This window comes from Thamnophis elegans, chromosome 4, assembly GCF_009769535.1.
Source record: "Thamnophis elegans isolate rThaEle1 chromosome 4, rThaEle1.pri, whole genome shotgun sequence".
Lineage (NCBI taxonomy): Eukaryota > Metazoa > Chordata > Lepidosauria > Squamata > Colubridae > Thamnophis > Thamnophis elegans.
This window is the reverse complement of record NC_045544.1, coordinates 71034671-71060925: the sequence shown is the minus strand read 5'-3', so window position 1 is coordinate 71060925 and position 26255 is coordinate 71034671. Positions and strand designations below refer to the sequence as shown.

The following is a 26255-nucleotide window of genomic DNA, read 5'->3' as shown; positions in this document are numbered from 1 at the left end:
ACTATGGCCTGCAGACTGGATATGGCCCGCCAATGCAAAGTATCTGGCCCGTGGAGTGGTGGGAGGAAAAGCAGCTTGAAAAGTAGTGTGTTAAAAGTCTTTAAAAGTGCTTAAAAGTGCTTTAAAAACAGCCTTTTGGGTGTTTTTCATAACCATGTGATCCAGGGCTGGTGGGTGAGTAGGAGAGGAGGTGGTGCTAGCTTGCAAAGCAGCTGTCAGCTTGTAAAGTAGTGTGTTAAAAGTCTTTAAAAGTTTTTAAAAGTGCTTTAAAAACAGCCCTTCAGATGTTTTTCACAGCCACGTGATCCAGGGCCTGTGGGTGAGTAGGGAAAAGACTGCTTTTAAAGTAGCTTTAAAAGTGCATGGTTGGGTGAGGGACTTGTCTCCATGATTCCTAGCTTTTCAAAATCAGTGGAAGTTGGCTAACACTAATTCAAATGCAACCACAGTATAATACCTGAAGGAGAATTCACCCATTGCTTTGATTCTTCCCATATATAAAGTACATAAACCAAATTGGTTGCTGAACAATTTTAGTAGATATTCATGTGTGCATATACCAATGTTGGGTTGCAGGCTGTATGCTCCGGTATGGGCGTACCGAAGCTTACTGGATACCATTCCAGTAAGGTGCTCCGGAGGGCCCACCCACCCGCCCGAGCTCCTTACCTGTCTTTTAAGGTTTCCACACATGGCGCATACAGCGCCTGTGCGATGCTCTGCTGAGCAGCTGGAGCATCACGGAGGCGGTAAGATGCATGCACGTGCTGCGTGCGTTCATGTGGATGCCGCCAGGCCCGTTTCAACTGTACCGGTTGGAACGGGATCCGGATCCCACCACTGGTATATACACAAGCACAAGTGTGGCAAAAAGCAAATCACTGTGAATTCTCTTCCAGGCTTAAAAGATCTTTATCCCTATAATCTCAAATAAGCAGACCCACACTTCCCATTGAATTAGTAATTTATGTTGGTTAAAATTGTTCTTCATTTTAAATATTGTATTATTTCATGGTTTTTTTGCACTTGAAATAAAGATATGTACAGTGTTCATAGGATTTTTTTCAAACTATAGTCCGGGTCCCAATAGTCTGAGGAACCATTATCCCTCCTTAATTCACCCTTGGAGGCTGTGTGTGTGTCTGTCTGTTGATTCTCGCCTTCTTCTGCCTGCTTCCAATGTCTCTCAAAGTCCATCTTGGGGGTTTTAGTTGCAGACTTAATTGGTGCAGTTCTCAGTCTGGTTTATTGTGTAGTCATCTGAAACATATGATCAGCAGTTATTTTGAAGGAAATCCTGTTTATTTTTTAATTTTTTAAATGGCCTATTAAAGCTGCTGTTTTAATGAAGTTAGGCAAGTGGCAAGAAAGTTTGTGCTCTTTTTCCCTTGGGGGGGGCTCTTAAGTAAATCGATTCCTTGGGTTGAGTAAGTACAGCAAGGACAAAGGCAAAATGGACTGCTAAATTAGCCATGCCCACCCAGTCACACCCACCCAGCCGAATTGCCCCTCCCAACAGTGTGAGGGACCATGAATCAGCCCCTGTTCAAAGCGTTTGAGGACCCCTGATCTAAGATGTGGAGAAGACCTGTTGTGTTTCAATAATACTTTTGTCTGCTTTCAAGCGCTTTCTAGTCTTAGCAGATTCTTTACTTATATCTATATTCCTTTTTAGTTTTCTTTAACCTGCAGAATTATAGCAACATTAGGAACATTATCCACCCTTTTGTTCTGTTCTTAGATTTCCATAGCTTTAAACTGCACAAAATTATTTCATGCAGGTCTTCATATTTTGCAAATTTCTCAGTTCTTTCTCTACTATTCTGCGGTCTACAGGTATTGTAATCTCCACTATCCAGACTTTTTCTTTCTTTCTTTCTTTATCAAGAATTGTTAAGTCTGGAGTGTTATGTGGCAGCCTGTTTGAATTCTAAAATCCCCAAGATTTTAGCTTCAGTTTCTATTACTTTGTTGTCTCTTTAGGATTCCACTAGTTCTTGCTTGCAGGCAAATGGTATTTCTTGCAGATATTCCAATGCTCTATTATTGCTACTTTGTCATGCTATTCTTTGTAGTCAATCTGTGCAATCTTTTTGCAAAGTGAGTCTCCTTGAAAAAATTCTCTCTTGTTATTAACCTCTCCCAGTCTATTACCATTAACTATTCATAATGGCTTTTAGATCCACTTTTAACAGAATCATCTTCAGTTCACCTTTTTTCCCCTAGAAGTTTCCCCAGCTGAACTATTGTATTTCTTCTTGCATATCAAAATTAGTAATAATTTGGGATTTTCTAATGAATCTTCATTGACGAGCTAGCCAATTACAGAATTTCTGTTCTATCAGTGAATTCTGTGAGCACTATGAAAAAAAAAATAACCTTATTTACACTGAAAGCATAGTAAATTATTGTGCTGTTTTCTTGCAGTGGCTGCATTTCTGTTGAATTAGCATTAGTTACGGGTATTCATCCCTCTAAATGTACAACAATTTTAAAACAAAATGTTGATCACATAAAGATAAAACAACACTTGAAGTGTTAAGTACATTTTTGGCATTTCAGCTTCATTATGTCCAGTCCTCAAATGCATGAACATAATCATATGAATATTAGTTATTTTTCACATGCTTATGTGATCACACAAAAAGTACATGCTAAAAAGAAGCAGATGGTGACAGATGGGGAAGGTTGAATAAGGTGGTTTTGGAATCCTAGAAAATGTACTTTTGTAATAGTGTAAAAATAAAAAAAAGTATTTGAATGCCAAGTAAGAATCTACAGAACAATTGATTGGTAATTGTTTTCCTATTGTGGTAATTTTGATTAAATGTGTTTCACTGTCAATATTCATAATATTCAATATCTTATTCGTATTAAAGCCTGACATAAAAGAATGTATTTGTATGCAAACATTATTGAAAGTAAGAACTCATTACTTAGTAACAATTAACTTTTGAGTATATTTTCATATCATTGTGCCATAAAATAATATTTAGCTGGAGTGGGTGGAGTCTCTCAGAAAGTAATTTTTATTTTTCAGGTTTCCTGAAGAACAGTTTTTATAATACTTCAAAGCTGGATTTAAAATAGCTGCCCAGTTTTATGTTTAAATATGTGCATAAACCTATTCATGTTCTCTTAGTAATCTCATAATTTTTTAAAACAGCCTATGTCCATTATGAAAAGGGTTTTTTGCATAATTGGAAAGGGCTATTTAGGCCATCAAGTCCAGTCTCCTGCTCAGTATAGGACTCTAAATTAAGCATGTCTGACTGATGGCTATCAGCCTCTACTTGAGCACAATTAATGAAAGGAGTTCACCTCCTCCCTTGATATTTTTTTAAATAGTAGTCAAGGCTGTGCAATGTAGTCAATGATCATTCAGAGAAATTTATTTTAAAACATAAAGACATTCCTAATTAATAACATGAAGTATTTTACAATAATACTTTATTAAAGTAAAAAAAATAAGGAGGGATAGATGGATAGACACATATACCTTCTCCACAATAATATTTTGACAGGTTAGTTTCATTAGAATCCTGGTGGAGCAATGGTTACAAGTTCAGGATTGCAGCCAAACTGCTCACTGCTTTGGCTGTTGATTGGGCCAAGGTTATCTCAGCTTTCTGTCCTTCCAGGTCGGTAAGATGAGGATCTAGATTGTTGGGGGCAATATGCAAATAATGCTTCGACATTGTAAACCTCCCAGAGAGTTCTGTAAAGTGCTATGCAACAGCATATAAGCCTAAAATGCTATGCTAAATGCTATTAGTAATGTCCCAAAGTTAATTCAACAGTTGCCAATTGCAATTTGGATACTTGGGATACAGTCACATTTCAAAATAGTGCATTTGTATCCATATGTCTGTTTGTGTTAAAATTGTTTACAGAAATAAAAGCTTTAGAACTTGTTTCCCCCATCAGAAGTACAATTATGCTTGAGCTCAAGTTTGTGTGTTCAATTGTGGAACCATGTCCTGTTCTTGGAGATGGCCTCGACTTGTAGTTTTTCAGAAGAGCTTTGCCATTATTTCCTTCCTGAGGCTGAAAGAAAGTGACTGGTCCAAAGTTGTCAGCTGGCTTTGTGCCTTAGGCAGGTCAAGAACTCACGGTTTCCTGGTTTCTAGCCTGATGCCTTAACCACCACAATGAACTGTTTCTCAGTTGTGATTTAACACTGTCCAAAATAAGCTCACTAATGCTCAGTGATATGAAACATAACATTCATAGTAAAAATCAAGATGAATAAATTGGAAAAGAGAAACATAATGTTGTAGTTTAATTTGTCTTGAAAACAAATTAAACTGCATTTAAAATAGTTCTTTCTGTTGCAAGACATTATAAGAGTACAATCATGTTTTAAATTAAGGCAATCACATAATCTAATAACTGGAAACCATGATTGTTGTTTTTACATCTCTGAAATATATTGAAGTATCCTAATATATAGGAAATATTTTTATTATAACAACTGATAAATCCCACCTTGCTATGGTAAGGTTGAATTGAACTGTCATGTTTTCTGTAAATTATTCAAAAGTTTCTAGATCTGTTTCACTAGATATTTTATTGGTGGTGCCTCCAAAGTAAATATTAGGTTTTATTATTTATACTTTTTTTTAAAAAAAGCCTCAGACACTTCATATATTGCCAGGTATATTTCCCTGCTTTTAATGCAAAAGGGACCCCCATTCTAAATATGTTACAATAGATATGTGAGTTATGTAACAATAACAAAGTTTACTTTTAATCACTCTAACATTTTTATTCATGTATAAACTAAAATAGTTTAAGTCATTTTTATATGATCAATTAAATTTTATTTAATCAATTTAATGTCAATTAAATGCAGTAGTCTCAAGGTAGTTTATATAGTGTTAATACACTAACTCAAGGATGCAAACTGGCAGCTCATGGGGATGGGCCATTCGCAAGCCATACCCACCCCAGCTCCACAAAGGGGAACATGATACGTCACGTGATAGCAATATGATGTGGCAAATTTGACACCTGTGCACTAACTGATAGGTGTTAGTGACTTACTGGTCAAGTATAATTTAATGCACGACAGTGGTTTTCCATTGCTGTCTATTATTTTCATCATTGAAAAGTAGAATTTTATTACAATGATTATTAAACAAGCAGAAAAGCTCTAAAATATTGCTTTTATTTCTATATAAGTAAACTCTTTACTTATTATTTATTTATTTAGCTAGAAGTAGGACTTGATTCAGTTTTATAGGCATCATCCTTTTATATGAAGAAATACTTTTTTTTCATCTTAATGCCATTAAATAAATTTACAGGTGTACCTTAACAATGAAAGGAGTTCTTATGCAATGATGTATACAATTGTATCATATTATATGGTACTGGAAAAAAAATAGGAATATTTTCTTTGTTCCAGCAGTCCTAACTATAACAACGAGCAACAACAGCAATGGCATGACAAAGTACCAATAATGGTGCATTGGAATATCTGCAAGAAATACCACTTGCCTGCAAGCAAGAACTAGTGAGACCACAAAACAGACAAAGTAATAGAAAACGAAGACACTAAAGTGCTTACCACATAACAACCCAGATTTAATAATTATTCATAAGAAAGATTTAAAAGAAGTCTAGATAATGGAAATTGCAATACTTTGGCAAAAGAAAACAAAATTGGTATTAAATAAAATTAAACAAATTTAGCCTTGAATAGAATGCCAAGACATCTAGAGCACCACTTGAACACTATTGGCATTGATAAAATCACCACGTCAATTGTAAAAAGCTATTTTACTTGATATAGCTTACATCCTGCAACAATATATTTAATATCATTAAATAACAACATTTATCTATCCCAAGGGTTTGGAAAAGACTCAATAAGGCAAAATCCAGCCTAAACAACTGCCTGAATATGCAACCGATCATAAGCACCTGGTACATAATACTCAAGAGTTAACAATTATTCATAAGAAAGACAAACATATCTGGATAGTGGATGTTGCAGTGCCTGAAGACAGCAGAATAGAAGAGAAAGAATTGGAGAAAATCACAAAATACAAAGACCTGCAAATAGAAGTAAACGGCAGTGGCAGAAGAGAACAAAGTTAGTATCAATAGGAAAAGGTGCTTTGGGTGCAATCCCCAAAATCTGGCATACTGCTTGAAGACTGTTGACATTGAAAGAATTACAATCACTCAATTATAGAATGCTACTTGGTACAGTTTACATCCTGTAATGATGTAACAAATTTACAAATACCAACATTTCTCTATCCCAGATTCTTCGGAAGAACTTGATAGGTGGATAAAAATGCCAGATCCAGTCTAAACATCTGGCTGATGATACAACTGACCATAATAATTAAAAAAATAATGTCATGTAGTGGTTAAGCTTTTGGATAACCTAGTTGTAGTCTACCTTTGGCTCAGGAAGTTCAGTGGATGGCTTTGTCCAGTCACTATCCAAGCTTCCTCACAGAATTCTTTTGATGAATAATAGAAAATAATGCTCTATATGCTGCATTCCACTGTTAATTGAATGGCGTACAATAAATCAAGCCTATGTCTTATATGTTGTTCAATTTTTTAGAGCTGTGTTTCTTTACCTTAGCAACTTAAACTGTGTGGTCACCAATTCTTTAAATCCCTCAGCCAGCATGCTGGCTGAAAAATTCCAGGAGTTGAAGTCTACACAGAGCTTAAAAGTTTCAAAGGTTGAGAAACACTGCCTCAGAGTATTAATTTTTGTCATAACAATGTCATAGCATAGCGAGCAGGAGATACTGTACTCCTTGCGGTATCTCCAGAACTATTGGACCTACATCAGTGCTTCTGTAGTGGAAGACGAAAAATGAAATACTTTATGACCAGGACTGTGATCCGTTACACTGAATTGAATCCTTTATTTTAATAGATAAAACAGTAGAGCTCAAGGCACATAAAAACAGATGCTCAAAAGTTAGCTTTTAAATGATGTACATCTGTGTTTACCTAGAAGGATAATGACCTTGAAATGAAGATGCTGCCTTGTTTAAACAAAGACTAAATATAATACTTCCCTTTTCCTTAGAAAATTATGACAACACTCTCTTTTAAAGGGTAATTATTTCAAAAGTAATCTGTTCATCAGGTAAATATATTTGTCTGTGTGTTAATGCCTTGATATTGCTATTTTAGGTTTTGGAAGACAATGATTATGGTCGTGCAGTGGATTGGTGGGGCCTTGGAGTTGTTATGTATGAAATGATGTGTGGCAGATTGCCATTCTACAACCAGGATCATGAAAAACTTTTTGAACTCATTCTAATGGAAGATATAAAATTTCCTCGAACTCTCTCATCTGATGCAAAATCATTGCTTTCAGGTCTCCTGATAAAAGATCCAAATAAACGGTAAGATTAAATATATATTTTGGTATTAAAAATATATACAATATAAAATATACAAGGGAATGAAAAAGAATAAAATGAGAATTGCTTTTTAGAAAATTCCTGTTTAAGCAACATGATGCCCTTTTCCTCACAGTGAACAGGAATTAACTGATAATATTTCTCTATTGAACTATATTCTACTCAACTATATTGACTTTTTGTAGGATCAGAAGCGGCAAAGTTTATAACTAAAGAGGTAATATCTCTTATGAACTAAAATGGTGCTTAGTCAGTACTGGACTTTCCAGTATTTTAATTACCATAGTAAAATGTCACTTTCTGAAGATTAGAAATTTGTTCAAGTTGTATTCATAAACTGTATGAGTGATAGAGGCACTAAGGTATACTTACTGGGATCTCAGTTTTCTGAATTGTCTCTTTTATCTTATAAGACTTTCAGATATTATTTATTTGATTGATTGATAGCTGCCAATCTCATATACATGATGCTGAGTAATTTACAAAAAATAAAACAAGTTATACAGAATAAAAAGACCTAGGATAAAAACATCATAACATCAACAGATGGGCTCTACCACATATGTGGGGCGCCAGTTGAAGAAAAAGGAACAGAAAGTGCAGATAACTCTAATGCAAAATTCACTTTACATATTCTAGGAAATTTTATCACTTTAAGATTAAAATCTGTATGAGCATTCCTGTATTTTCAATCCAATTAATTTGCATAGCAAATTTTAATAAAAGCAAGTGAAAGTACATGAGCTCCAAATTATATTAAGGAAGGCATATAATTATATATGCATTGTTTATTTTTAAAAACAAATTCCCCAACTTGAAAGTTGTGTTTTTATTGATTAAATGGCTTACATTAAATCTTAAATTATTCCATGGAATAATTTTAATTATTTTAGTGATCACATGGTCTCTGTACTCCCCTCCCCCTCTTTTTTTTTTTTTACTAATAAGAACTCTTATTGCTTATACTCTTCTCCTCAATAGTCTTGGTGGAGGACCAGATGATGCTAAAGAAATTATGCGACACAGCTTCTTTGTTGGAATAAATTGGCAAGATGTATATGATAAAAAGGTAGGTTTATATCAGATAAAACAGAATTCCTAAGAAATCCCAAAGAGAATATACCTTATTTCAATTACAACAAATGTATATCAAGTAAATGCATATCAGGTAAAATTTAGCAAACTATCAAACAACAACAAAAACTCCAATATATCTAAGCGTAACAATTTTGGTCTTTTCTGATTTAATAGAAGCATCGCACTTCTACTGAACTGAGTCTAATCTTTTTTTAAAAACAGTGCTTATATTTAGTGGAATCAGACATTTCATAATTATTATATATATATTTTGTATTTTCAAATGTTTCCTGTGTGAAAGATTAGGGTTTCTTGAAGACTTTCAATTTCAGGACTTTTTCTTAGGGGCAGTGAAAGCATTTCCATTTGTAATAGTTGCTGAAATGAACCAGCTTACCACAGGGTTTCAAGCAGAGGATTCAGAGGGTCACTTTGTGTAGCCATCCTGTTCTTTTTTTACTCATCTTTCCTTTGGACTTTGTAAGCCTAAACTATAATTTAGTGTAAATCTTGAGATACTATGTCATATTGAAGAAGGAATTCTTGTAGGGGCTATTGGTATTGCTGCAAAATTTGGATTGGAGGGAGAGTTAAGCATCCTCAGGTAATTTTTAATATACTGAAACTTCACAGTGTTACATTATTTTAATATTACTTAAATGTTTCTTTGAAAACCTATTTTAAAGGATTTTCAAACTCCTTAATCTAGATTTGGGAAAGAATATTTGTTAGATTTTTGTCTACAGTTGAGGAAAAATAAAGGAAGTTACTCAGAAGTAATTCACATATCTTTCTTGGTTTTGGGAGCCAGCTATCTTTGGTGATAGTGAGTGAAGCCCTTGTATTTTGTGGGCTCATTTTTAAAATTACTATCTTTTTTATCAACTTTGTCATAGTCTTCATTTTTGTTTATTTTGTTTATTTTGTCTTGTTTTTAGTGAACTGCCCTCAGTTGTTTGATGTTGGGTAACATATAGATTTTAAAATAATTACAAAGATTTTGCTAGTTTCAAATTATGTTGAATATTTTCTAAAATCTCTGAATTAACAGTGTGTGCATTGAGATTAAATAATTTGCAGCAGAATCCTCTGCATATTTTTTCTAAAAATAAATCAAACTATGTTCAGTGGAGTTTATTATTTGATGAGAGTTTAGCTGGTTTGTATTATTAAAGATTGATGAATTATAAAATAAAACAATGGGGAAAGTTTCTGTCAAAATGTGTTGATTTATCACATAGTTTCAAACTTCTTTTTTAAAAACTAAAGGGAAGGGAAAATGCTTTTTCAGTGATATTTGATATTGAGCAAATAATTTAGCAAATATAAACATAACACATTTTTTGTGGCAATTTGCAACTTGCTGTAGAGTTGGATACTATGAAGCAGTAATATGAACGCTGACAGCAAATAAATAATTAAGCTAATTAGCAAACATCAGCTATTTTATACAATTCCAAAAAAGAATTCACACCATTTAAAATAGAAGAGTAAATTTACTAACATTTTCCCAATCTCCAGGTGCTAAGTTTGTGAAACTAAAAAATGAATATTCTATAATTGCATCTTAATAACATTTACAAAAATTAATAACAGAAGCTTTTTTTACTTAAGAAAGAAATAAATGAGTAAAAGGGAAAATAAAATTCAGGGTAATTTTTATTATGGTGGCACAGTAATTAGAATGCAGTATTGCAGTCTTAAAAACTCTGCCTACAGCCTTGAGTTCAATCCTGACCAGCTCAAGGTTGATTAGGCCTTCCATACATCCAAGGTCGGTAAAATGAGGACCTATATTGTTGGGGGCAATATGCTGACATTGCAAATTGCTCAGAGTGTGCTATAAAGCACCATAGAGGTATATAAGTCTAAGTGCCTTTGCTTATTATTTAACAATATTTAATACTTAATATTCATGGTAAATAATTATTTGTCTATAATATAAGAAAGAATGCAAAATATTCTTCTGTATCTTCTTAATTAAGGGATACATGGACTGTAGAGTTAGTTTGCTTAATTTCACTGGGCTGTATCCTAAAAACAGTAGCTGGAATCTAGCTTCTGGAAAGTGGAGGCCTTGTAACCTCTGTCACTAGAGCTGCCAGTACGCTCAGTTTTTGGCACCCCTTCAGAATTAATATGTTTTACCTTAAATCTAAGCAATGTGTAATTCAATATAATGTATTAATTGTTGAGAAACTCAAACATCTTAGTTGTGAATACTTAATGTGAGGGTGGCACTACTCTTATTTGTACTAAATTGGACCACTCTGAATTCTGTCTATAAAATTAGAGTTTAACAATGAGGAAAAGAGGCAAGGACTATAAAAATTACAGAATGCTATGCACACAGAAAATCATAATATTTTCACAGCTTCAATACATGTTACAGATTAATTGTTACAAACTACTGTAAACCTTACAGATTAATTTTCTACATATGTGAATGTACAGCTGAGAATTTAGAACTAATTCGTTAGTTTTAAATAGAAAAAAACTAATATTTATAATAGAAACTTAAGAGAAATATCAGTTGAATTGAACCAGAAGCAAAATGCACATCTTCTAGAACTCATGACATGAATCCAGTTCCTAGTGAAAATCAATAAAAATATTTCCACTGACAGTTTTAGTATCACAAGTTTGCCACAGGCGGGTTGTATTTGTGTAATAAGTTCACATGTGCATGTTATACTTACCTAGCAAAAATACAGGATGTACACTAATTATTTATTGTATTTATTTATACAAACTAATAGTATTCATTTATACAAAGTAATAAACTTGGCTTTAATTAATATCACAGCTCCATGTATTTCTGGTTCTTTCCAATCCTGTGATGTTCCTGTTTTGCAAAAGGATAAAATTTGTGTCATGCTTTTTTCAAAAAAGTACTTGTCAATTATCAAAAAGATTAAGATAGAATAACAATTATTAAAATTTCTCAATTCCTCAAACTATGTTTAGCCAATCCATTAATATAGCTTCAAGAAAATATAACAATTTATCCTACTTTTTAGTCTGAAAACACAAGCTACACTCAAACATACATGCTTTGATGCAGTCCACAAGTATTAACACAATGTTCAAGTATATGGAACTACTTCACATTGATTGATAATTCTACGAGCTGCAGACAGGATTGCTTGAATAGTTGAGAAAAACAATGTGGAAAACATATGTAAATACATTGTGTAATTGCATACAAGCATATCACGATTTTAACTCCCATGCATAAATTTTTCTATGCTTTGCAACTCTATCCACATACTTCACGAATTGTCTCTCAGATGATCTTATGTCAACCACAAAAACTTACAAACATAATTCTAGGCTCAATTATGGTTGTAAGTTTACTCCTCTTGTAGTCCAGTCTAGCTTCATCTTGCTTAAGGAGTTAATTTCATAAAGCAAGCTTACAAACTTGGATTTGTAATAGTTTTAGGAAAGGCAATTAAGCAGTACATTGGATTTCATTATTTTATTAATATTGTCATTTAATCATGTTTTTTCTCCTTTCTAAATGTTTGATTATATTTGCATATTGTGTGCGTGTGTGTGTGTGAGTGTGTGTGTATTCGTATATATGGTCTTGTTGTATTTGGGTCTTTTCACATATACATACATACATACATACATACATACATACATACATATGCTGGTCTTGTTGTATTCGGGTCTTTTCCCTTGTAAGATTGAGATTATATTGGCAATGTTTCGGCAAGGTCTCACTTGCCATCTTCAGGCTGGGTTTTGGGCTTAAAGCGTGGTTGGAACTGCCCAAAACCCAGGCTGAAGATGGCGAGTGAGACCTCGCCAAAATGTTGCCAAGACAATCTCAATCTCACATGGGAAAAGACCCGAATACAACAAGACCAGCATACCTACACCCATGAAAATCTACGAAAACACACACGCACGCACGGACACACACACACACACACACACACACACACACACACACGTACGTTTTATATTGAGCAGGAATTGTTTTTAAATCAAATCATAATTTTTGTTTTCTTTATACCTTCAATGAAGTTTCTTTGATTTCAGCAAACTGAAATCAGTGATCATGCTTCAGTGGAAGTATGAGCTGTATTTGAAAAAGCATTAGAAAATAATTTAATCTCTCAATAGAATGAATAGAAACTGGATGTAAGGCAATGTTGAAGTTGCTTATCCTGTAGAGTGCCATAGAAATGTTTGTAGTTACACTGATGGAAAGAGTGAAAAAAGGTTTGGTGGAATGATGAAAGCAAAAAGACCCTGGATAAGAAAAAAATGCATGCCCAAGAATAATTGCTGAAAAAAATATGTATATTTCTTTCTTTCATTTATATGACTGCCCCACTCACAAAAGAGATCTTGGGCAACATACAGTTAGATTAAAGCACAAAAACAAATGCTAAAACAAAACACAGCATCCAGGACAGGATAACCAAAGCCAACCATCACATATTTCATTCAAGTTGTTTCATCTATGAATGGCTTATTCCATGCTCTAAAATCCTGGGGGAAGAACCAGGTTTTTCAGACCCATGAAACAGAACAGCAGGATCAGAGTCATCTAAATCTTGGGGAAAGTGTTCCATAGGGCAAGTGCTGTGACAGTGAAAGCATGCCTCCTGGTCCTGCCAGGTGACATTGTTTCTTAGAAAAATCCCACAGCATGCCCATTCTGCCAGATTCCATAGGATGAACAGAGATAATTGTGACAGATGGCCACACAAATAACCTGGCCCTGTGCCATGAAGAACTTTATAGGTGATAATCAGCATTTTGAATTGCATCCAGAAGCTGAAAAGGAACTAGTTTAGCACACAAAATAATGGTGCTACATACAACATGTCTTCAGGACCACAAGATACAAAAGTCTGAAGCAGTGCAAAGTTGGGGGAAAAAGAAAACAGCTTAGTCTCCCCCCGATCAAATAGTAGCAGTGTTTGAGGCAATATGGCTGCTCGCAGTATGATAGGTCATGTGACAGCACAGGATGCAGACTGACAGTCCAACTGAGCCACCTGCTGCTCCTGTTCTAATTGTCACACATATTCCAGACATCTTCTGGAATGTAAAGGGCAGGCAACATAGAGGTTCTGACAGCTCAATACTCAGGGAGAGGGGAAAGCAATTCAACTGATATGCTGCTGTTATTACCTGAGGGAGGAATAAAGCCAGTGTAGCCACCATTGCAAAACCAATGACATTTTCGTCAGCGAAGTGGCAGCAACTCCTGCTCAACTCTCCCATCCACTGAACAGCTGATCAGAGCTGCCTTCAGTATTGCTTTTCCACTGCCCAATTACTGACTGGTTGCACAATTCTTGGCAAAAAAGAAAGCTGTGGGAAAGGCCGCCTTGTTTGGTTGCCTGAGAGGCCCTTTGTGATGTGAGCCATCACTATTACTCTGATGCCATAAAGCCTCACTGCCTAGCCAAGAACCAGGCTGTGGACCGGGGTTGGGGACCCCTCTCTATAGCTCATATTCTGTATATTTATTTCAATAAAACTTAACTGTCCCATCCTTAGCACACATCTGGCACAATCGGGAGTGGGGAGATTTTGTAATGTATATGGAGTGGGGAATGTAGAGAATGAATGTGCAAAGAAATGAAAACGGTTATGAGAGTCTTTGTTGAATGTATGAGTAATATGTAAAATATGATCAAATAAGTTCATTTATTTTACATCAACACTGGTAAGAAATATAAAAAACAAAAAGCTTTAGGACATCGTGAAAGCAAGGCAGGTTTTCAAGAATATAAAGGCAAAGAGAACATAGTGAATATGGCGTTCTTATGATCTGCCTTTATTTTCTTTTTGTTTATTACTTCTGTTTTATAACTTTGCATACCTTGAAGAAAATTGCCTGAACACTCTGTACCTATTACTGAGATTCATTGTTCTATCCAACACCAATTAAATTGAAAGTTCTGCTTTTTCTATGTCAGAACTTTGAGATTAGAGTAACTACTATCTAAGCACATCCTCTTTGGTCTGATTTTGCTGATGTAGAAAGTGTTTTAATAGTTTGTTTTTAAGTTAATGAATGTTTTGGAAGAAATGTAGTCTATCATAAATTCTGTATAGATAGTATATAACTCTGATTAAGATTTAATTACAGATACGCTGATCCAAAACAAAACAAAAATCTAAAATAATTAGTGTTACAAGGACCTTTGATCTAAATGGATTGATTAAAAAGGGCAGATTAATGCTGATTCAGCTTTTTTGCTGTTAGGTGGCAGTCTTGCGAAGCTTCTTTCTTGACTTTTTGGATTTTTAGGAAAAGAAGGAAAGATAGATTAATAGATATAGAAAAAAGTTAGATTTTTCAGGTTTGAAATGATTATTTAAAACATAGGATAATAAGAGTTGGAAGGGATCTTGGAGGTTTTCTAGTCCAGGGATCGGCAACATTAAACACTCAAAGAGCCATTTGGACCTGTTTCCCACAGAAAAGAGCCACAAACCCCTTTTGACATCTAAAATGAAGATAACACTGCATATATCGTTTTCAATAAAATGTATTGAAATATTAGGTTATTTGTGAAAAATACATAGTTTAATCTAATTAACAGTTTAATGTATTCAAATTAAGATACATTGATATAGAGTTTGTATGTAGAGAAAAATAAAATCTTGATTTAAGGAATGCATAATCTACTGTTTTGTTTAATTTTTTTAAAAAATGATTATTAAATGAAAGGGAAATAAAGTATCTATATTTTATAAATCAGAATCTATTTTATTAGGCTTTAACATAATTTAGCAATGACAGCTGTGATACTAAGCATTTTATTAAAAAAAAAACCTCAATTGGTGATTTTAAAATTCCCTTCCCATCATTTTATTAATAGTGAAAAGTGACTGGTTATTTTAAAAGTACTTTATCTTAGATTTTAAGATAAATATTTATTTATGGGGCTTATCTGCATTTATAGTCAGCAGGAAAATAAACAAGAAACTTTTTCCTTCACAAAAGCTGTATGTCCACGCCGCTTCGGCTTATTCGTGTTACTGTACAAATCCTGTGGTAGAAATAAATGGACCTGCTGTTGGAGGGTGCCACGAACAAGAACTGGTTCAAGCCACCTCAGGATTGAATACACCATACAGTAGAGTAGTTAGCAGAGCTCTTGAACTGTTTTGGAGCATGAGGAAAGGTCCATCGTAAATGTGACAGGTTTTCTTTTGGGGGGGGGAAAAGTTACTCTTCTTTCTGTTGCCTAACAAGTCAGGTACATTACTTTTTCTCATCTTCCCTAATTCAGCACTATGATAAATTTGCAGCTTGGGAGCTTCCCCAAAAGGATTCAAATATATATCACCTAACTCTTATTTCTGATACCCCCCCCCTCTTCCGCCTGGGTGGTCTTGTCCTTCTTTGCCGAGGGAGCAAATCGGACAGATGGAAATCAATTTTGAATATTCAGTGCTAAAAGTTGTCTGGTTTCAAACACTCCCTTCCTGCAGGTCTCCCTTCAAATCACCGGAAAATCCTCCCACCCTCCCACAGGACATAATAATAGATTATTTCTTTCCAATCTTATAGTAAATGTTTATTTAGAATTTACCCCACCTGATCATTTGAGTCAGGCAATCTTTATATTCTGTGTGTGTGTGTGTGAGTTTGTGTGTGTGCATGTACACACATACCCTTCCAAGGCTCTCGTAGACCTCCATCAGGCTGCAGAAGCGAAACCAAACCTACCTCTTCATATGCATTCATGTGCAACCACAAACATTTGCATGTGCCCCTTTCGCCCATACGTTCGGGATCAGACATCCGAACTGCCAGCCTACAGGCACCTCTGCAAGAAAAGGTTGGATGTTGCTTAAGAGTTTTCTCCAACAGATAAAGGGGAGGTGGGGCACGTTCCCATAAGAGAATCTGGTTTTACTAGGCAGGGAGCCACAGCAGATGCAGCTCCAGAGCCGCGGGTTGCTGACCCCTGTTCTAGTCCAACACCTTGCTCAGCTGGAGACCTTATAACACTTTGGACAAATAGCTGTCCACTCTCCTCTTGAAAACTTCCAATAATGGAGCGCTTACATGTTCTGGAGGGAAGCCATTCCACTGACTAATTGTTCCCACTGTTAGGAAATTTTCAATTTAGTTCTGTGTAGGTTGGATCCTTCTTTAATGATCTTCCACCTGTTACTTCTTGTCCAGCCCCCAAGTACTTTGAAGAATAAGTAAACTCCTTCTCTGTGACAGCCCTTCAACTACTGGCAGACACCTAATCTTTCTCTTTGTAAGACTTGGCATACCTAATTTCCTTATTTGTTTATCATATGGCTTTGCCTTCAGACCTTTTATCATCTTTGTTGCCCTTCTTTTCATTGTTTATATGGTCTTATGATTTCTCTATTTTGTATTGTGGGGGCCAATATGGGATACAATATTCCAAGTGTGGTTTCACCAGTGCAGTTGGTCAGCCAGTTGCGAATCCATTTGGTAGTAGTATTTTCTATCCTGTGTTGTTCTACCTTATCAAGAAGTAGACTGTGAACTACTGGTGTTCTTTTACATTTTATTGTCTGTTTTGACTTACATTCCTATTCTGTCGCGGGTATTGCTTTTGATAAGCTGAACTATTTCTTCCTTTTGCATAAAGACAGATGCAAAGAATGAATTAAGCAGTTCTTCTTTCTTCCTGCTACCCATCACCTCCTTGCCATCTAAAAGATTCTATAAACCACATGAAACTATTTTTTTAGACATCAATGGAAGAGAAAGTAACCAAGACATACATGCAGAGGAAAGGATGATTTGTGAAAATTGGAATGTAATGTTCATATGTATTAATAAAAAATTTTCTTTCACTACACCTTCAGCTTGTTCCTCCTTTTAAACCTCAAGTGACATCTGAGACGGACACCAGATACTTTGACGAAGAGTTTACTGCTCAAACTATTACAATAACGCCACCTGAAAAATGTAAGTATCTCATTATTAAGGAAGGTAGGAGGGGAGGATTTCACATTTCATTTATTTGATTATGAAGAATCTAAGACATAATCTTAGATTATGAAGCTATTACAACAAATAATAACCATAATAGTAATTTGTGAGTGTGAGCATCTAATGATGATATCAGTCAGCCATTGAGGAGGGTCCCTGGGAATCAGAAAGGTCTTTCAGCAAGAAGAGAAGAAGTTGATAGTTTACTTAATTTTTCCCTTTTTCTCCTCCCCTTTTTTGACACCCTGTAGTCTTTCCAAATTCTTTTTGGTGGATGTCTTCAACAGCAAAGGTCTGTGTCACTCACATTCATCCAAATCATCAGGATAGAACTGCAGAGACAGAAGGGGAAGAATAAGAAGTTATTGGTTGCCTTTTATTTGTATATGTATTGAGTATATCTGGAGCTATCCAAGAGATCTTATAGTAGGAAATCTTCAGCAGTGACTTTTTAAACATTATGTACTCTGATGTACTCTAATTTAGAAGGATAAAAAAGCCCCTCTGATGGGTTGGCTGAGTAGGTGGGAATTAGTTCAAAATTTCAGAGTATTAATCTACAGGAGTGGGAGTCTATTTATCAATAATCTATTTTTTCATTCTATTGAATATTGGACATCCTTGAATCCCTGAAGACTTGTAATATTTATATTTTGTACAAGGCCTAATTAATCTTATTCTGTCTATTCGGCTTCTCATTCTAAAAAATATTTACAAAAATAGTCTTCAGTTTTACATATCTCTACAAAAGATCATAGTAAACATAAATACAAAAATAATTTCATATTTAATTGGCAACTTGAAATATAAAATGTATATTTTAATTCTTCCAACAATAAAATTTGAAAGGAAAAATGTGATTTTTTTTCACATTTCATTGAACTAATCTTAAGAAAAATGCATTTAGGATGGTAGCATTCTAATAATAAAATATGTGCAAAACTCCTTATTTCAATAAAGAGGAACATATTAGTCATTTTTATGAGATTATCTTTAACCTTCAATTCCACAGATGATGAAGATGGCATGGACTGCATGGACAATGAGAGACGACCACATTTCCCTCAGTTTTCTTATTCTGCAAGTGGCCGGGAATAACTTCCTGTTTTGTATTCCTGCTATAGAGACATACTCAATTTATCACTGAAAATGATTCCTGAACATCACCACCAGTCCTTGTTATTATTTAGGAGAGCAGAGCACTTTCAGAAATCATTCCAAATTGACCAATTTCCTTTTTTGATTAATCAGCCTATTTGGTTTATCTGCATGAGGTGTTACATTGTTCTAAGTTGACCTGCGGTTACTGCTATCTCAGCATGAAAGTCATAGCAAAAAGCATTCCCCAGATATTAGAAGGCAAATTCTCAGTTGCGTGGATTTGTGCACAACTAGCTCTTATTCTCTTGCCTTCCCAGAGCAGAGATTAAAGGGCATGCCGGTCTGTGATACGGTTCTTGCTCCCTTCTAAAATTAATTCCATTAATTTGGATGTTTTCGCAAGCTGATTGGAGCTTGACAGAATGAGGGAATATTACAAGGTGGTTGTGTACATATGCAAGCTTTTGGTAGATGTATGCCATCACTTGAATCAGTTTTACCTTTAACATGTGGATAAAAACATTCAGGCTAAGGACCTATAATTGTGTGTGTGTATGTGTGCGCGCGTGTACATACACATACTCACACACAAACACACACAGATAGATAGATATATGTATAATTATATATAATTATTTTTTAACTGTTGGATACTACCCAAGAAGCAAAAAGTCTGGGATTACCAATTTCCCACTTAGACTTCCATATTCATGTGCAATTATGGAGAATGGGACATTTAAATGGAAGAAATTATCACATAAAAGCAGCAAGTGATGATGTTTCAACCTCTTATGATTTGTGTCTTGTGCTTTCCTTTTTCTTCGTTGATATTCATCACCCCTGGAGGCTGAAGAATTTAGACAAGCTTAACAACATTGCTTTTCACCAAAATTTGTATACTAAGGTAAACAATTGTTTACCTTTTATGTTTTTTTGAGTTTATGAACTAGTTTTATTTTCTTCAGATGTTTTAATTGAATATTTTGTTACACTTCAGTAGTATTTATTTTTTAGTGACAATGATTGTATGTGTCATGTTTGCAATGCTGCTACATCCTAGAAGAGGCTTGCAATTTATTTTATAATGTACAGAAGAACTGTACAAGCTGAACAAAATAATGCACTTTTTTCTATATGAAAATGTTAAAATTCTGAAAGTGTACCTTGTATTTAGAATTTGGTTTTTATAGTTAAACTATTTCATTATGATCAAGAGAAAAAAATCCCCAACCTATGTATCCCAATTGTTTGCACAGTCTTTACTGAAGTTGAATGTGGTATAGAAGTTGGATAACCTTCAAAAATTTTAAGTTACCAAGGCCACAGTGATTACAAGAAATGCATTGTAAAGTTTCAAACATTTAGTTAGATTGATAGGAGTATCTGTTTTAAAATACCGTATTAGTTCTAGCCATGACAGATGCAACATTTTTAGTAAACCTAATTCTCAAAATATTTATTAAATAGGATGTTTGAATATTTATTTTTTCATTTAAAAGATTTTAAAAAATAAACATGTGACGAAAGGCAATTTATGACATGGCCCTTGGTGATGGGAGTTGGGATTTTCTAAAGGAGCTAGTAAGTGTAATAGTGCATGCCAGATTAGCCCTGAAGGATGATCTGTGGGATTATAACTGATGATTCTTGACTTCATTCTTTGTAACTCCTATAATCTTTTAAGCTCTTATATGACTTGTCTAAGTCTTATGAAAACTGCCCTCATGACTTTAAAAAATATTTACATGCAATTGTATCCATCTCTTGATGCAGAAAATGTACATACTTTGAAGTATCACTGCAGGCAGTGGAACGTGCTAGGGTTATCAAGAGGCATGTGGGCATTTTATTCAGGCAGCTAGGATAAATCTATGCTTTAAAGAAATAAGGTAAGTATCATTGTATACTATAGTAGGTCAGAAATACTGTGTATCTCTTGTGTGGAATGATTGTAGAATAAGACAACATCTGCATTTATTAAAAATTGGGAAGCAGTAAGGAACAGACAGAAAGAATGAGAAATTTAGTTTATGATCAGTGTCTTAGTACTATGTATTAAATACAAGTATACTGTTTCTTTAATAATAGTTGAAGTATTCTGAGTTCAGCAGTACTAATATGCAAAAATTTATTTGCTCTTCAGATGGACAAGGAAGTTAATTAGGACCACTTCTCTCCTTTTGCCATGGATAAATAAGAGAAGTCAGGAGTCTCATACTCCAAATGAATGAGGTCATGTACTATCATCATTTTCCTACTTGAAATATGCCAGCCCAAGCTAATAAAAAAGCCTGACATATATAAGATACATTTCTTCTCCTGTGCAGCCCTTATATAAAAGTCTGCACATGGATCAGTCTTGCTGGATTGGAACAGGCATGCTTTTTCACAGTTCAAAACATTTATTGATTAATGTGTGCTTGGACTATTTTAGATTACTCATAATTATGTTACACATAATCATTAAGAGGATATAGTTCAGTACTAAAGTATAGAGCAGCCACAATTGAACAGACTGTTTAGGGGAAAGGGGTATTCATTCAATTTGAATGTCCGTTAAACTCTCAGGTTGCCCTGCCTCCCACCATCCACACCCCACTTTCCTTGCTCTCACTCCCCTTCCTAGAGATGGACTACAGGAAAAAGCACTTTCAGATACAGCCCTTCAAGGGAGGTAGTTGTTCCTAGCATCAGTCTTTGGGATGTTTGATGACGCTTTTCTCTCTAGCTCCTCTAGCAGTGTTCAGAGCTGCAGGTGAGGGAAGGGGAAGGAGTCACAGCTGTTGCTCCTCCTCAGAGCACCTCCCCAGCCTTTTTTCCTCAGCTCAGCCCCACCGCTCCTCCTCTCATCGTCTGCCAGGTTTTCTCAGCCCCTTTTCTCCTTGACCCTCCCAGGAACTCACCATTAAGTATCTACAATATACACCCACCTGACCAACCTTGCATTTTCTGTCTCCCAGAAGTTAAACAGAAAGCATATCCATTTTTGAGGGTTTAGCAGCAACTGCTGCCCAGACCATTCCCCAAACAAGGGAGAAGTCTGTTATTTTTGGAATATTGCCCACATGGAAATTTTGTTCATTGTGTCTAAAGTCCATTACTCCTGCACTATTTGTGATGGTCAATGATAAATTATTTTTGTAAACATGCCATTGGTCAGTCAGTATAGAGGAAAAAACATTCCATGCAGTCCCATTTTTACATTATATAAATATTATATTTTACGTTCTAAATCATTAATACTATTTTTATGATGACTTGATTTTTTTTAGTCATAATCCTATCTGATTATAATTGTTTCTACCCATTGCTTTTTGAGTTTTGATGTGTTGGCCAGGGAACATAATGTAGTAGAATTATGGAGATTAAGAAAAAATGAAATCTTGAAATACATAAAATAGAATTTCTGTGATCTTTTTTTTGGTTTTGTATAAGGGATATTTTATACAAGATTCTAGATTAGTAAAACTTGCTTATTAATATGTTATGAAAAACAACATAGACCAGTTATGCTAATATGGAAGAAAATGAGTAGCTGTGTATAAAGTGAGGCTAATGTGTACTCTTTCTTATCTGTTGAATACCAAGCTGTCTCGTTTAGGATGCTTGTTGCACCAATATTAGGTGAATAAGGCTCAATTCAGTTTTCCCGCTACACTCACTTTTTAACAGAGTTTTAGATTTTTAACAAGGCTTCAATGTCTCACCCTTTCTCAATATACAATATGGATATATGAGAATGTTATTTATAAATATTAACTCTTCTGAATTCCTCCTGCCAACCAACCTAATGTGCTAGTTCAGAAGAAAGTAGCTTTTGTCCAAAGGATCAGAAATATATCATCTTGTTGTACAGGCATGTTACCTGAAACATTTGAATGATCCCATCTGTATTGCAGGGTGCAAACATTGGGCTTCAGACAGAATATTTCATCATGAGTGCAGTATTGACCAGGGGACACATTGTATTTTGTGCAACACTGATGGGATCAGGACATTACTCCAAGATCATTCATATTCAATAGTGAATGGGCTCTACCATTCTGAAGTATTCATTGCTTACATCATAGATTACTTTTTAGATCATTACTATAAATGAATACTTTGATAACACTTTTTGCCGTTTGCTCTTTTTGGCAAAATTCACAAATGAAGTTATAGAAGTATCATAGAGTTAGTCTTCAAACTTCTAGATGATCTCCTGAACATTTATGAGATCATTAATGTCTTTCACCATCCCCTGAATTTTCAGACAAGGGCAGTGCTACTATATACACAATAAAATGTTTTATGAAAAAAGTTAAACCAACTTTCAATTTTGCTATTTTCCTGAAAAGGAACTTGTAATTTGATGAATATGTGCTCAGCTGAACAAAAAACCAGCTTTCTTTTGGCACTAGATGGCAACACTAAAACCATGTGTCTTACGAACAAAATCCAAAATATAGTGATATATTCCTTTTATATTGAAGTGATTATAATTAATGAAATTAATTTATTTTACCTGAAGTTTCAAAGAGCAGTGAACAATACAAGCAATGTGTGGTATCGCATTAGTTTCTTTGCAGACACAATCCTACAGCTTTTTCATTGTGATATCAGAGATCTTTTCCTGGAATCAGTGGGCTTGCACCAAACAGGTTCAGTACCATGTAGTTTCTATATGTTATATATTTCATATAAAGGACTTTATGATTCTGTTACTTCCCCAGTAGCCTTATGGATTAGGATCTCAAAAAGAACTTGCACTTTTACAGCATTTTGCTGAGAGCACTACGCTAACATCCAGCCTCAAAGTAGGAAATAATATTAAACCAAGTTCTGTATGAGATGAACCAGAAGAGCCTCTGCTATTTTAACTCTTTAATATATTGCATTGTGTCTATATTGTGTCATTGAGGAAAAGGGATTAATAGATGGCCATATACATTGAATAATTTTTGTTGTATATCTTTCCTTCAGGAGTTCAAAGTAGCAAAAAAGGAGTCTCTCCTCATATAATCCTATGAGATAGGTTAGCTGAGAGAGTGTGACTGGCCTATAGTAATGACAGCCATTGTCAGAAAGAATTGACAAATTCTGGGCGGAAAGAGAAGGCAACCTCTTTTCTACATAAAAGACAGTATTATAGAAAGCCTTATCATAATTTTCTCCAAATCAAATAGCATCTGTCTTTTTAAATCACAGATTTGCCATGGAATTGCAAATTAGTCCATATTATAAAGAACAGAACTTTTGCCATTTTGTATAGAGAAAATATTTAAAAGTCAATATTTAAATTGCCTCTGAATTTATATATTATTAATACTGGGCTGACATCTGCTAGTGAACTAACATTCCTATCCTCCTTCCCTAAATCTTTCTCAAAGGCTGGAATGTAGCAAATGCATGCCTGCTCATCTAATGTTGGATGCAGCCTACTATAACACATCCTGATAAATAAGTGGGGGGAATCTCCAAAGTTGGCATCCTATTTTATATCAGTTGCCTGCATTTAGTGTGTTGTCCACAGACCCAAGTCAGCACTAGAAGCTTTATCCCCTTCCTTTCTTGTGCTAAGGAGGATAGGATGATGGAAATCGAAAGGCCTAAATACTTGAAGCTCATCAGATTGGCTAAACTTGTCACAGCTTTATATCATTTGGTTTGATTTAAAGGCAATTGGGATTTGAATTCATGTTCCTATATGAAATAATCCTTCAGAATGTGGCAGCTAGTCTTCCCAAGTAATACATCAGTATTTTTTAAAAAATAGAACTAACACTATGGCCACAATACATTTGTAGCTTTTCTACTGTCTTACAGCCTTTTCTGAATTTTGCTACCCTGACACAAGAGCTTTCAAGAAATTGTATTTTCATTGTATCTTGTTGGCTCCAGCTTATACTTGCTTCCAGGACATGATGTCCTCTTAACACTGCAGCCATCTTGACGACATCAAAGACTTTGGTTTATATCTGGATAATTTTTGCACACAGCTTTGCTTCCCATCATGATTCTTCCAATACATTTTGCTCATTGCAGAGTATTGTTTTATACTTTTTTTTTCTTTTTGAATGGGGGAAGGTGTCACTTCTTGAAGCTGGCAGTTCTTGCACAGGCCATGTGCTTCTGCTGGAGTGAAAAAATGTAAGCTTTCCTTACTATGTGCAGGGTCTCTATATTACACCTCAATGTACAATTTTGCTGCTACTGTTTGTACTGTCTACAGTAGAATTTCCTTATCTTGATCCTGGTAGTGCATTTACAGGTAAGCATGAAATGTAAAATATTTATTTAAATAAAAACTCTAAATTGATCATTCAATTATCTTCCCTTAGCTCTAGAGTCTGTGAAATTTCTTGACCTTGCTAGTTTTTTCAGAAAATCCCTGACAAATCTATTTGTATAGTTAAGGATATTAAGCAGACAAGACTAAGTCCAAGAAACAATTGTATTTGTACTTAGTTGTACTTAGGCTACTTTCTTTAGCATATGACCATAAGGATCTAAAATAACTACAGGGCTTTTTATTTACTTTTTGTACATTACATATCTTTACTAGTTTTACACTTACATATAGGGACACTCATTTGTGTATTTATTTATGCACACAGTATAAATAAAGCACAATGTCAATCTGTTAAATTTATGTCTATGTTGTTGGTTTTGCTTTGAAATACATATGCACATAAAGTTACAATTCTTTTTCCACTTTGTTTTAGGATAAAAGAAATTGCATACTCTGTTGAAATGACTGAAATACATAATTTTGAATTACAGCAGGTATAACTGAAGTGTAGACTTTCTAAAGTATAAATCTGAACATAAAGATATACAGACGATAGTTTTAAAAGGCTGGTGCTTTCTTCTGACAGTGTGTGCATCGCTTCATTGTGCATCTGACGGTGCACAATGTCAGTCTTCATATAAATTATCAAGAAACTGCTCTGTTCTCCCATATGGAAATATCTCCTTTTAGATAATTCTGTAATTAAGAACATTTATTAAATACTAATTATATATAAGATTCCCACTGTTTAAAGACGCTCACTGTCTAAAAAATATGGGAACGGAATGAAGGAGCCAGAAGGAAACCAGATGCAGAATTTGTTGTATAATTCATACACAGCCACTGTAAGAAAAGCATGCTGGAGGACACATTTAAGAAAAACATTTTTATTTTTAACTGAAATTATCAGAGCATAGCATTCATTATGGAAATGCATTCCATGTATAAAAGAATACAAGTTAAATAGGAAAGATTTTGGAATGAATAATAAAAATTATGAATGGAAACTTACAGAAATGGCAAAAGTAATAAAGTCAGGCTTACGAACACAAAAAAGCAGTTCAAGAATATGTAAGGTGCTTGCTTCAATAACTGATGAGAAACTATGCATTCTGATACTGATTCTGCTTTTGCAAAATCATGAGTAATAATTACCAGTTTGTCCCAGACATCAGTAGCTTGGAAAATCATAAGATTCCAGTATAGCATCCATTCACTCATTTCTGTTACTCTTTCATGCCTGACTCAAAATTATGGAGTTAAGGACTCATTTGCTTAATTAATATATATTAATTTACTTCAAACATTGGACTGCTCTGTGTAGAACAATTCCAAAATTGTTTTAAGAAATAAGTTTTCCAAATTTGTAATATTAAGAATACAATCCTAAAAACTATAAATAAGCATTTCAAGAGCCGTAGGATTTCTTAGA

The 26255-nt window shown here is 34.6% G+C and overlaps 1 protein-coding gene across 2 annotated transcripts in view; it reads left to right on the top strand.

Moving 5' to 3' along the window:
• Nucleotides 1-25868, top strand: part of AKT3 (AKT serine/threonine kinase 3) — a 169983-nt gene extending 144115 nt beyond the window's left edge. For both annotated transcript variants that reach the window (XM_032215221.1, XM_032215222.1), the window contains 4 exons: nt 7174-7388; nt 8388-8475; nt 17325-17427; nt 18464-25868. In XM_032215221.1, coding sequence (XP_032071112.1) covers nt 7174-7388; nt 8388-8475; nt 17325-17427; nt 18464-18549 — 492 coding nt within the window. In that variant the 3' untranslated portion in view covers nt 18550-25868. The remainder of the gene's footprint in view (nt 1-7173; nt 7389-8387; nt 8476-17324; nt 17428-18463) is intronic.
• Nucleotides 25869-26255: the final 387 nt, after the last annotated feature.